At 38.9% G+C, this 13,144-nt stretch overlaps 1 protein-coding gene across 1 annotated transcript; it reads left to right on the top strand.

The window, feature by feature from the left end:
* The first annotated feature begins 438 nt into the window (after positions 1–438).
* Positions 439–10,819, top strand: GTF2A1L (general transcription factor IIA subunit 1 like). Its single transcript, XM_054290130.1, has 9 exons — positions 439–459; positions 1,037–1,138; positions 1,427–1,550; positions 2,909–2,964; positions 3,916–4,009; positions 5,218–5,813; positions 7,675–7,947; positions 8,782–8,871; positions 10,712–10,819. Exons 1-9 carry the CDS (start codon positions 439–441, stop codon positions 10,817–10,819), a joined length of 1,464 nt encoding a protein of 487 aa, XP_054146105.1.
* The last annotated feature ends 2,325 nt before the right edge of the window (positions 10,820–13,144 follow it).

Raw genomic sequence — 13,144 nt, 5'->3', positions numbered from 1 at the left:
CCTTGGAGGTTGATAACCCCTGATAAGAAATTACACATGAGTAAGGTTGTTTTAAAGTAGTTGTGTTGGTTGCATTTTCCAGAAAGTGTAACATGTTACTTCTTAATCTCTTCTTTTCGTTGAAAAGAAATTGTTTGTCATCTGCACTTTAAAACAACTTTGGATAAGTAAAATATTAATTTGATATTTAAAAAAATATATTATTAATCCAGAATCCTGTAAGGTTTCCTAAAATATCTCTGCTTCATTTTTCACCTTGTGTAGGCTATTCTGGTGGTAATGAGAGTCAAGATTAATAAGCTTTAAATTGATAAAGGCTCATTATCTTACATTTGCATTGGAGTGTAGGAATCTTGAAGCTCATGTGTATGTGCTGTCCAGGTCTTACTGGAGAATTAGGATTTAATCACTGACATCATGGGCAGAAGAAGGAATAAAATGTTCTGTTGGAGTCCTATTGTAATGTAAGATGAATGATCTGCATTGATAAAAGTAGTGTTCAAATTTCCAGTTAGGTTACTATGCAGCATCAGACTGTTTCCACAAAAAAAAAAAAAAATCTCAATTACTTTTTGTGGGTTCCTCACATTCTGCTCCTGATGGAACTGGCAGGGTTCATTTTTTAATACTTGTGTTATTAGTTGGCCCTTAGATTAGGAGCAATGATTGCAGTACGATACAATGGGGTTAGACAAGCTTGTTTGAAAATACAGCACAGCAATGGCTTTTGAATGTTTCTAGGATTTTCTTAAGCATTTGCCAAATTACTAGTAGCCTAAACAATAATTTGAGGCTCAAATCAAGTATTTTTTTAGGGTGTTAGATTTAAAAGAATGAACAATATGAAACAGATCAGTTTCATAAACTGAATGACAAATGCAAACGTCTGCATTTGTCATTCAGTTTCTGAAACTGATCTGTTCATGCTGTTCAGTTTGTAACAGCAATTTGTGAAGTGAGATTAGACTTTGTGCTATCTTTTCCAACGACTTAATGCTCATCTTAACTTGCAAACATTTATTTTTCCCTAATGTAGCCTGAGCTATACAAGTCCATCATTGAAGATGTGATTGAAGGTGTGCGGGAGCTCTTTGCAGAGGAGGGTGTAGAGGAGCAGGTTCTGAAGGACTTGAAGCAGGTTTGTTGGGTCCCCTTGCATTAATAGCAGCTGTATTTGTGTTGTCTTTTTCTGTCGATTTCCTTGCTCTCCAAAACATGCAAACTTTTGCCCTGGCTTAAGAGTTACAAGCACCCTGTGAGTAGTGTGGGGGCTCCTGGGAGTTGAAATGGGTTTGTTTTTGCTGCCCTATTTGTTGGATACAATCAGTCAATTTACTCTTGGAAAAGCTGGGAATACCTGATTATCTCTTTTGATGCAGTTTGTTTTTAAAGCTGATGTTTGTTGACCGTAATAATCTTGCTGCAGCTTTGGGAAACGAAGGTGACACAGTCCAGAGCAACAGAAGGCTTCTTCAAACACAGCCACTGCTCTCCACGGTTCAGCCTGCAGCTGCCACACAGCTCTCACAGCCTCTTGCAGACTTCAGCAGGTCAGGTGTTGTTGGACGCAGTGCATGCAATTTAAGAATATCTCGTTGACTTAGGGATATATTTGGAAGACTTGAAGTAATCTTGGTTTGTGTATATATCTAGTTTAATGTGGAGCAGTAATTCTTTGAAAGCAGGATTTGACCAGTAAGTGATGAATTAAGCTTTAATAAATGAGTAGGATTCTCTCTACATGCTTTTGATCAGCTGCTCATTTCCAGTGGTAAAACATGCAGAGTTCTAGCCTCCTTGTCTGCAGTCCTCCAAGTCTGAAGTGCTTGTAGCACTTCAGTTGCAAATTTACCTGCAGGGTTAAGCTCCTGCTTCCCCTTTTAATGTGTGTCCTGATGTGCAGAGGTTTTATGGCTCGTTTGTGCCATGCAGTTCTGCTGTCAGGTTGGGGCTTAATCTCCTTCTCAATTTGTTAAAATGTAATCCCTTGCTCAAACAGAAGAGAGGGAGCTTTTTGGTTCATCTTTCAGTTAGTTTTTCTAAAAGCAGCAGTCCTGTTGCAGAGGAGTACTTGACTTTCACTGACATCAGGACCTATTCCTCTTAATAGAGTCCAGCTGAGCACTGTGGTATTGTTGTGGTAGAGTGTGGAACTCAGCTGAGACTTATCCCAAAGTGAGAGGCTGTTAGGATCTTTGCCCATGAAGGACAAACCCCAAATGAGATGATTTAATGAAAATCCATGTTGTAGTGTATTTCAAGCTTGGGCAGGCATTCTTTATCAGTGGGGTTCTTCACTTTCTTCTCTTTTTTTTCCCCTTCCTTGCTTGTGTTTGGTTTTTTTTTTTACAGTCTTCCTAGTTGAATGAACTGTGTTTGGAGGCAGGTGTTTTATTAGTTCCACGTGACTAAAGGAAATATACTTTTGTGTTTGCAGGCTACTGGAGGTTTTATATTTAATGAGCCTTTCCTTCTTACCCTTAAGTTTTTAAAGGGCAATACTATGGCCAAGCAGTGTGAGTAAATCCATTTGTTTCTAAAAAGGGGATTTGAATTGCCCCATGGCTAGAGATTTTCAAAGTAGTTAGGGCTACCTAAATTGCTTGCTTCTAAAAGCCCAGGAAAGTTTTCTCTTTGCCCTTTTTTCTCCCATGGAATTCAGTATTGGGTGCTGTTGGAAACCTTGTCCTACTGTTCCTACTTTTAGCATCATTGGATTTGCTCTGCTGTGATAAAACTACTTGCATGTTTTCCTCAAGTTGACAAGGCAATAGTTGTGCTCACTAATGAGGATGAACTGAAGTTAGATTGCTTTAGTTTCACCCATGTTTGCTATAAATTGTTGAATGATAACTGTATCCAAGAAATTAATGTTTTTTGTAAAGTGACTTTTTAAATTTTTTTACAGCTTCTTATGTCATCCAAGCTGGCAGAGGCTTTCAGCATTTCACAGCAGCAAAACTGGTATGTGGCTGTAGTGATGTTTTACTTCAATTTTGATTATGTTGGACTCCTAACTTTTTAAAATTGTTTTCCAGTTATTAATAGGCTTCAGGAGGGAGAGTTGTAACACTGCTGCTTCTGTTGGAGCAGTGAAAAAGGATGGGCTGTACCAGCTGGTTCTGCAGGAAGTGAAGCCAGAAATGTTGGAAAGACACAGCTGCCTGTATTTAGCCCATAGGATTAAAGTGTAGTGGAAATGGCACAGCTACATAGACTTTTAAAAGAAAAAATTTATTACTGGTTGTTAAAATAGTGCATGGCTGGGAAATACTACCACTAGGGAAGCTGGGAACAGCATTATCTGTGAGGTGTAGAAATCATCCAGAAGGAAAATGAGTGTTCTTATAGTTGACAAGTTTGGAACTCTGGGCATAGCAAAATTTCTTTGGGGAGCAGCCACTGATTGCCAGAGCTTGATGAACTTACTGAGTGCCTCCTGAGCCTCAAGCTAAGTAGCTTGTCAAGTTGAAATATAATATTGGGATGATGTTTGTGCAATATGTGCGTTTCCTGATTGAAAAGTTGGATTTCCTCAGAAGAGCTAGATTGAAAGGGAGGTGTATATCCAACTCTCTGCTTCCCAGGAGGAAGAGAGACTAGGAAGTGACTTCATAGGCCTGGGCAAGAAACCTGTGCTGTGTGGAGTAATGCATAAACTGTGTCATTGCAGAATATTCTTCATGGGTACTTCAGGGGATTATGGAAAAAGTTGCCTTAACAAAATGGGGGTGTGATAGCTGGAAATCAGGAAACACCTGGGGAAAGCCATTGCTCTGTCAGTGCAGAATACTCTTCATCTGTGTAAATCTCAGCAGCTTTCCAGTGAAGATGCCCTCACTGCTGTTTCCCATGGATACTCCAGGAGTGGCACTCAGTGCCCTGCCCTGCCTAAGCCCAGCTCTTGTGTTGCAGGGCCCCCCACGAGTGGGTGTGACTCTTGCTCTCCCTTCCTGTGTTGCTTATCCTTTGCAGATGCCAGCTGGGGTGATGCTGCAGCCAGCACCAGGTAAGGGTAACAGGGGCATATCAAACCTTGCAGGGCCCTGGGGGTGTTGAAGGACAGTCCCAGGGACAGTAGATGGAACAGATGAGAAGTTAAAGTGTAGGGTAGAGGCAGTTTCCCTCCTCTTTGTACTTTGTTTTTGTAGTGGCTGTGTGGAGGAAGTAACTGCAATGATTAGTTGGTGTGTCAGTTTTACAACTCTTAACAAGTGCTTTCCTTTGTTAGCCCAGACACAGGGATCTCCTTCTTCCTGTCTCTCTGGGACAATCTTCTGTGCTTTCAAAAAGCTAAAAGCACTGTGGTGCTTCAGAGACAAAATTGATTTCTTATTCAAATAAAATTCAACTATCCATTAACCTTTTTGATCCTGTTCTTTTGGTGATAACGCTGCTTGTACAAAAACTGCTTGAACTGTTTTGGAAAGCTTAGTTCAGTCATTGACTCTTCTCTCAAACAGCCATTCTTTGATGAAAACTGACATCTCTAGTTATCTGTTTCAGGCATAATTCCTGATGTCATGAGACCTGTAGACTGGTACCAGTAACTCTGTCTGTGTGAACATGTGTGTATGGGGAAAAGTCAAATTAAATTTGGAACTTGTCTTCTAAACTTGGCATCTCAATTCTGACCCTGATAGTAATAACTTTAGGCATTCAGTATTTGGAGTGGTTTTCTTAAGAAAAGATACATAAATTAGGGGTTGGTTGGTGTTTTTAAAAACTAAAATTAGTTTTAGGTATTAGATGTTCTCTCTAAAAAAATTTAAGGTGTTTAGAGAGAATACCTAAATGTCCTAAAAGGCATGAACTTGCCCTGTAGCTATGGACTAGTTTACTGTTTCATCTTATATTCCTTAGTTTCTGAAATGACATGGAAAAGTTAAAACCCAGGGTATTTATTTATTTATTGATTTATTTAAAATCCAGTATGTAATTAAATTATTGAACTTACTGTCACAGGTACTGCGTAGGCCAGACCCAAAAAGAGGTGTTAAACATGATGGACTGGCTGGAAGCCATGATTCAGAAAGCTTCTGAATGCCTGATTTTCCAGGGCTGGAATTGTGCTTGAGGAAAGTTTTGCTTTGCAAATGTCCTTTTTCTCATAGTTTGTCCTGGTGTTTGCTCTTGTTTTTAGTGGGGGCATGTCAGTGGCCTGGATGAGCCTGTGGTTTCACCTGCTGAAGCAGTTTTGGACTCTTCTCTCTGCAGGGCAGCTTTACAAGGTGAATGTGCCTGTTGTGGTCACACAGGCCTCGGGAGATGGAAACCTTCTCCACTACCCTGTGCAGCAGATGTTTCATCCCCTTGGGCAAGCTTCAGTTCTGCAGGCCAGCCTGGCCAGTGTCACACAGCTGAGTGCATCTGCTGCCCATGCAGCTGGTGAAACACTGCAGCCCCAGGAGGCTGCGCTCCAGCAGGCTGTGCTGTTTAAACCGAGCAATGTGGAGAAACAACACCTGGAGAACTCTGCTCCCTTGGTCCAGCAGCCTTCTGTGAGTCTGCAGAAATATGAAATTAATGCAGTGTTGAATCAGTGCAGTGAATCCACAGAAAAATTCCAGCATGACAACCTTCACACAGCTGTGTTTACTCCAGAATGCTCTGAAGGACTTTTTATTGATGAATCCTTGGCAAGCAGCTCGAGCAGCATCCTGCTGGATGTGGAGGGGCAGCTGGACATGGAGCACCCAGAGCTGCTGCAGCAGCAGGTGTCTGATGATATCATTGACCTGATTATTGCAGGGGAAAGCTTGGATGGAAATGCATTCCTGAAGGATCAGGGCAGCATGGCTTCCTCTGACAAGGTAAGGCTTTTGTTTCTCTGCTAATGGAAATACTTCTGTTAGAGGGGGTGGTTTGAACACATCTCTAAGTGACAACTAGCTCCTCTAAATGAGAAGAACAAAAGTTGTTTTGATTTTATGGTTCAGTCTTAAGCTTGTTTAGAATAGCAGTTGCTGACTGCTTGTTTTTACATTAAGAATTTGTCAAAACTGCTGCTAAAATACTGTGATTGATGAGAATATCAATTTAAAAATACATTCTATCTATGCATTACATTTTTCAGTATTAGACTTATTGATTACTTTTGGGTTTTTCTTTGTGACTAAGCAGACATGAAAGACTCCTTGAGAACTTCCATATCATTCTGGCATGATCTGCATATGGATACTGGTCAATTGTGAGCAAAGTGCTTTTGCAGGATCAGCTGGGATTAATTTTATCTTGTAATGTGTGAAGAGCATTAAAGATGTATTGAGACTGCATTCAGGATGAAAAGTCAAATTTGATAAGTGAAAATCTCCTTGAAGAAAATGTATTTCCTTGGGGAAAAAGTCCTGGATAAACTAGAACTCAGCTAGAGCTGTGTGGGAAACTTGAGTGATTTTAATTAACAAGCCTCTTTCCTGACCTCATCTAATTTTAGTGCCTGAAATGATTTGCAGATGTTTGAAGTTCAGGCTGGCTCGGTGACTTTGAGTCGTAGTGCTCATATGTGATTGAGACAAATTTATTAAATGCAAATTTAATGACAGTAATGCCAAATGTCTGTAAATAGAAAGTGTAATGTTGCTCATCTGAACTCTGATGGCAGCATGATGAAGGCCGTCTGTAGTGAGAATGGGAGGTCAAAACAAAGTGTTCCTTTCCTGAACTAGAGAGTGTATGTGGATGGGAATTAAGTGCTACAGTAAAGATTTAATGAGAAGCTGAAGATGGCTGAAACCTTAAAGCCCTTTTATGCTCCTGTGAATGCTCTGTTTAGGAATTTTGTCACTTTTATGAACAGCAACTTGAAGTACTGAAATATTTACTGTCACTCCCAGCTTTTTATATCTTATTTAAACAAAGCATTTTGGATGAGTTCAGGGAGAGGGATCAGTTCCTCTTGACTTTTATTTCAAAAATGAAAAATGCTATTTTTGGGGGTGGAGGAGTAGCTTCCTTTTTTGTTTTTTTTTGGGAAGCTTATTTTTGCAATAGAAATTCTAAGTGTCCACTTGATTGCTGTTTTTTGAGTACAAGGGTGTCACAAACAACTTTTGTGAAAAATCCTTTCTTTAGGATTTTTCCCTTTTCTAAGAAGCTGAAGCCCCAGAAAGAGAATGTAAACAATGGTTATCTGCTGCTGTAGAATGCAACAGGTGCACCTGTGATTAACCCATGTTCCATGTTTACAATTGAGAGCCAATCAAAGACAAGCTGTCTCTGAGACAGAATCAAGGAGAGCTCCTTTATTAATTCATTCTTTTTTCTATTCTTAGCTTAGCAGCTTCTAAACTTCTCTCTCTATTCCTTTTAGTATAGTCTTAATGTAACTTATATCATGAAATAATAAATCCAACCGTCTAATCATAAAGTCAAGATTCTCATCTCTGTCTTCAACCTTGCAAACCCTGTAACACAAGGGTGATTAGAGAAAAGGGTAAGAAATTTTTTTCTGTGTTGCTTAGGAATATTTGACCTGGGTTCCATTTAAGTTAGGTGCAACGCAATGTTTACAAATGTACTCAGGTTTTACATGCAGTAGGACCTGAAACTCCCATATTAGTGCCCCTGGCTTGTTGATACAAAGCTCTCAGGCTTTGTGCTGAGCACGGGGGTGTTGATTCACAAGCTGTCCCTGGTCTCTTTCCCTGCTGTCCCACGGAACCCGCGGAGCAGGCGGAGTCCAATTTACTGCTGGAGAAAGATCTCTGCAGTGACATTGAAGGCATAAGTCAGCTCGATGGCACTGGGGACGTTTCTTCCAAGGAACAAATGCCACATACCAAAGATAAAGAAGAGAATGAATTCATTGGCTTTATTGATTCAGAGGATCTGAGAGTTCTGGATGATGAGGAAGACTATGATGAAGAATGTGACAGTTCTTCAAACATAGAGTCCAGCGGCAGTGACGGGGACAATGAAGACCTCCAGATAGACATAGTTGAGGAGGTAATTTACTTTTTAGCTTTTAGAAGCACATAACAATATTAGATTTCTCAACTGTTGAATTGTTGGATCTAGAACAGTTCCTGCTTAGTTTGATGCAGGGCATGCACAGTGAAGTTACAAACCTCTAGAGATAGGAGGTACTGCAGAGAAATTACTTGAAAGCTCATTATGAGGAGTATGGACAAAATAAAAAACTGTTGGAAAGCCATTTGTTTATTGGATGAATTAAAATACTTAGCTATCAGAACTAAAGTTGTATTGTAGACCCCTGGCCTCAGTGGAATGGAGCTTTTGACCTAAGTAAGATATTATTTAAAGAATTAGATTTAAATAAGATCAGAATACAAATCTAAGTTTCCTTTCTTTCTGAAGGACCACAGGGAATTAGACAGAAAAAAATGTGATACAAGAACTTTGTTCTCTGTTTAATCCCCTGTGTTTCTTTTAATGCCCTGTTAATGCCCTAGGTTTTCCTTTTTCTTTAAAGATATGCAATTTTGTATCCTATGGGTTTGTTCACAAGAGCATCAATTTGTAGCATTTGGACTTTACATAAATACAACTTGATCAGTATCTCAGTTACTGAATACTGCTTTATCACTTAGCAGTTTTGCTTTTTTGACTTGTGTTTTTGTTTAGGGTGTTTTGTGTTTTGAGAATGCAAATGTATAAAATGAGGTTTGGTGCTTGTAAATGAGGTTGGTGCAATGTGGACTTCACAGCCTCCAGGTCTTCATTTTTGCACTGGTAACTTTATTGTTCTGGGAATGTTTAATTCCAAGTACATTCAATGCTATTCTGAAAGAGTGTATAAACCAGAATTTTAATCTCTAGGACCCCTTGAACTCTGGTGATGATGTCAGTGAGCAGGACATTGCAGACTTGTTTGACACCGACAATGTGATCGTTTGTCAGTATGAAAAGGTACAGTAATCCACTTTTGTCTTTGTTCTTTAATCATCCTAAATAATGCCTGCACAAATCCATCTCTGCTTTCCTGTCAGTGCCTTTTGAAGGAACTCTAATGCTGTAATGGAGTGTTTAAATGATGTGTTTAGCTGACAATAGTCTGAAGGCTTTCCTACTGTTTTCTGAAAAGAGGATAATCGTAATGGGCTATTAAAGGAAAAGGGAACAACAAGTCTGGCAAAATGATGATTTGTAAAGATGCAAAAGCTTGTTTATTTCTCTAACTTTTAAGTAAGATCAACATCTCCGTGGATGTATGTAGGCATATTCAGCTGTGAATTAAGGCTTTTATAAAGGATAACAGAAAGAGAGGTGTATGTACTTTCTTTTCTTTTTTTTTCTTACTTGTCTTTGTAGTGCTCACTGAGAGATTTTCCTACCAGAATTTTGTTGTGTCTGAGAAACAAAGTAGCTGTTAAGTGCCTTATTGTCCACCTTCATTTTAATGTTTAAAATTCAGCCTTACTTTGAGCCCCTGAAGATCAAATCAAATCCTTTTAGCTATTGTATGGTTTTGGATGCTTACATGTCAGTAATTTAAAAGAGAAAAAAAGGGCATGTTTTAAAGCAGATATGGAATAATGTGTCTGTAGTTTAAGAGTGTGCCTTGACTTTTTTTAAAATATTATTTCAGAAGTACCTAGAGACAACTTTTTGTGTCTAACTACGCCTGTCTTAATGATTGTCTGTGGTTTAGGAAATGGAGAGGTGCTAAGAAAATTGTCTTCATAAAACTGTGACAGATTGACCTTTCCTGAGACCAGTTATTTTGGAAAGTTACAGGGATATATGTAGAAAATGCCTCTGAAATGAAGCTATTGGTGTCTGTATTGTATGAAAGGTACACCAGGTGTTGCAGCCTCAGAACTCAGACATTACAGTTGCCATAGGTAGTGCATACTGTTATCCAGAGCAAGTTTTGTCTGAAATAAGCTGAAAAAGTGCCTGAAAATCTAAAAGAAACTACTAGGAAGGTCAACACTGGGCATGCCTTACAGGAAATTTAATATCAGATGTTATTAGAAATTGAGAGTGACAGAAGCTGGGGGAAGATGTTGGTAGCTTTCCCCTTTGCAATACAGATTTAATGAAACATGTAGGCCCAGTAGAAAGCAGATAAAACCAGCTATGTCTGAAGTTTCCTTGTTACCTTTAAAACAATGTTGTTGATAAAATTGCTGTCCTGTTTCTTTTCTTTCTGGAATTGAAAACTGATGCTGACAATTCAAGGAATTTTCCAGGGATATTTAAAATTCCTTCTTTTAGTATTAAGCAAAACTTTTTGGAGTATGGATCTCTTTGCAGGCATTTAAAAAGAAACAGAATATGCAAATTATTTCTTACTTTTAAAAAAAAATTAAATAGCAGTATTTGCTTTTAAGCCAAGTTTTGGTGCTTTTAGATTGTTCCTAACACCTCTGTGCCTGCAACATTGCATTTTAGCTAAGCTACACTGGTTTGCAAGGTGTGCTGTGTTTTGGAATTGCCCTGTTACTGTTCTCTTGTCCTGCTGGTGTTGAGCTGTCCTAGGTAACACTTTTTAGGGGGAAGTTGTGGGATAGGAGAGTGGGACAGGATGGGACAAGATTCAGAAGGTTTCTCTCTTGGAGGGGCTGGGAGTTCTTTATAAACAATTGAAGTATAATGCTTCCATTGAATATTCTGGGTAATAAGGATTTTAAAATAAAAACCAGGTGTGTAAAACAGGTTGTGCTTAAATCTTGTTGGTTTTTTTTAATGACTGGTCTAATTTATATTTGTGATTTCATTAATTTTGATTATTATTTTTCATCAGATACATCGAACTAAGAATAAATGGAAGTTCTACTTAAAAGATGGAGTGATGTCTTTTGAGGGTAAAGACCATGTTTTTGCAAAAGCCACAGGAGATGCAGAGTGGTGAAGCTTCACTCCAGTATGTCCTTGAAGGCTGTGACATTATTTCCTTATAAGTTTTCTGTGAAACAATTGGTCTTTCTATTGTGCCGTAAAAAAACCAAAAAAACCCAAAAAAACAAACAAACAAAAAAAAAACCCTGAAAAAACCAAACCCCAAACCAACAAATCTATGATGAAAAAAATATGCAAAATCTGTGTTGTTAATTTGTGGTGTTAATCTGTTTAATTTGCAAACTAAACCACTGTACTGTTAGCTACTCAGCTGTCTTTGCTGTTCTTTTCTGATTATTTAATTTTTTCCAATGAGGAAGCATCATTGGAATGAATAGCTTCAAAGTTTGAAGTGTTATATCTGTTTGTAATTGAGGAAGGTAAAGAAATACTTAGTAATTTGTAAAGAACTACTTACTGATTATAATCAAATAAGTTTTAGTTCTGTTATTTTTTCCCCAGTTTTTAAAAGCTGAGGTATGAGTTGAAATATAAAATTACCCTTTTGTGTTACTCTTTTCAAAGACTTTTGAGTTGGAAAAAAAGGCAATATCTATGCTAGTCTGTAACCTGTGGCTGTTTCAGCTGCATATTTCTTTTGATTTTTTTTTAGTTGCTTTGTGTTTTTTGGACTTAGTTTAGAGACATGCACTCTAGATGCAATAAGGGAAAGATCCCGGAGCTCTCAATATATGAGAATTATTATTGTTTATTCTATACTAGCTATGTCTGCTGAGATGCAATGAGGAGTGTGATGCAACATTAAAATGTGATTTATTTTCACTGTCAATGCAAAGTCATTTAAGTTTGCTACTGTACATCTCCACTTTGTTCTAGGACTACAGACCAGTAAGCTGTGAATGATACAAATTGTGCATAATAATAAAAGTGTTATCTCATATGCTTTTCTAGCACAGAGTTGGTTTTGTGTTCCCTCAGTTTAAACTCTGCTTAGAGAAGTGGGTACAAGCCATGCATGTGGCAGTAGCCCACCCTACCATGAGATCTGCGTTCCTCCCAACATCAACTTTTTGTTAGTTCTTCTAGAAATAAAGGTCCAAAAGAAGCTTTGGGCCCTTGTCTTTCAGAGCTGCAGCTTTTCCCTGGCTGGCTCCTGTTCCTTGTAGGGCAAGATGGGCAATTCCATGGTAAAGCTGCAGCCAGGCTGCCTCAGAACAGGATCATCCTGCTGGAAGGGCAGTGCTACACTAGGGGACACCTCCCCCTTTGCTGCTACTCCCATGTCTGCTGGAATGAGACATTTTGCTTATCTCTAATCCCTGAGAGGGTGCAGAGGCTGGGAGAAGGGAAGGAAACATCTGAGGATGGGAGAGAATGAATGTATGGAAGAAACAAAGGGAAAAACCCCAGCCCTTGTTGGTAATGGTGCAAACCCTTGTGCTAATGCCACAAGGCAGGAAGTAGCTCTTCAAAAATTGAGTCTATTATGTGCTTTTTTGAATGCCTGTGCTACTCTCCAGTGTCAAAGACAGGACACTGAACTAGAGCACTTGAACCAAGTGTGACATTCCTTTTGTCTTTTATAGATGCTTCTGGTGGAATGTGAAGAATTGTGTGTCCAGAGGCAGTTAAAATATTGCAGTGTATGATTTCTTTTCCCCCATTCAGATGACTTGTAGCTGCACTGATGCTATGCTTCAGACCCATAAATGCACAAAAAATGCAGCTCTTACCACATGATAGATGCTCTTAGGTTTCAGCACTCTCTCACAGGCTCTGAGGTGCTCATGCTCTGTAAACGTGCACATTATGAACTGTGGGACCATTTCCAATGCCAGAAGAGACTGGGAGCAGAGGTAGTGTGGCACAGGAATCCATGGGGCAGGACTGGATGTGCACCATTCACTAAGCACCACAAAGGCTCTCAGTGGTGCTTCTGAATTTGACCTGTTTTTCCTGGTCACTATAAAATAAAGGGGCTAAAGAGTACTTAGTTTTTAGCTAGTTTTACAGATAATATTAGTAAAGAATTACAGCTTTGAACAAGACTTTTACAGCTAGATACACCTGAAGTCAGGAATTTTTATAGTGGAAAAAAAAGTTTCTTATTAAAATGTAAACTCCAGTCTGTGACTTGAACAGTAATCAGTGCTTTTGATCTGAATAGTTTATGAATTAATGTTTTTGATTGCTGCTACGTACAGTTTAGCAAACGTGTTGCTGCAGATGTGACAGGATGAGGTGTGTAATACCAGTTATGGCCTTCAAAGATACTTCAGTAAATGGCTGTCTAAAACTTTACACCAGAAAGAAGGTAAAGTAAAAATAATGAGATAGAATAACAAGGGTAACTTGTATGAGAAGATCTGTCATGAAT

This window comes from Melozone crissalis, unplaced genomic scaffold (assembly GCF_028551555.1).
Source record: "Melozone crissalis strain CALT ecotype California unplaced genomic scaffold, PUWL_Pcris_2 ptg000081l_1, whole genome shotgun sequence".
Lineage (NCBI taxonomy): Eukaryota > Metazoa > Chordata > Aves > Passeriformes > Passerellidae > Melozone > Melozone crissalis.
Note: the sequence above shows the minus strand (reverse complement) of the source record. Positions and strands in the feature narration are given on the sequence as shown.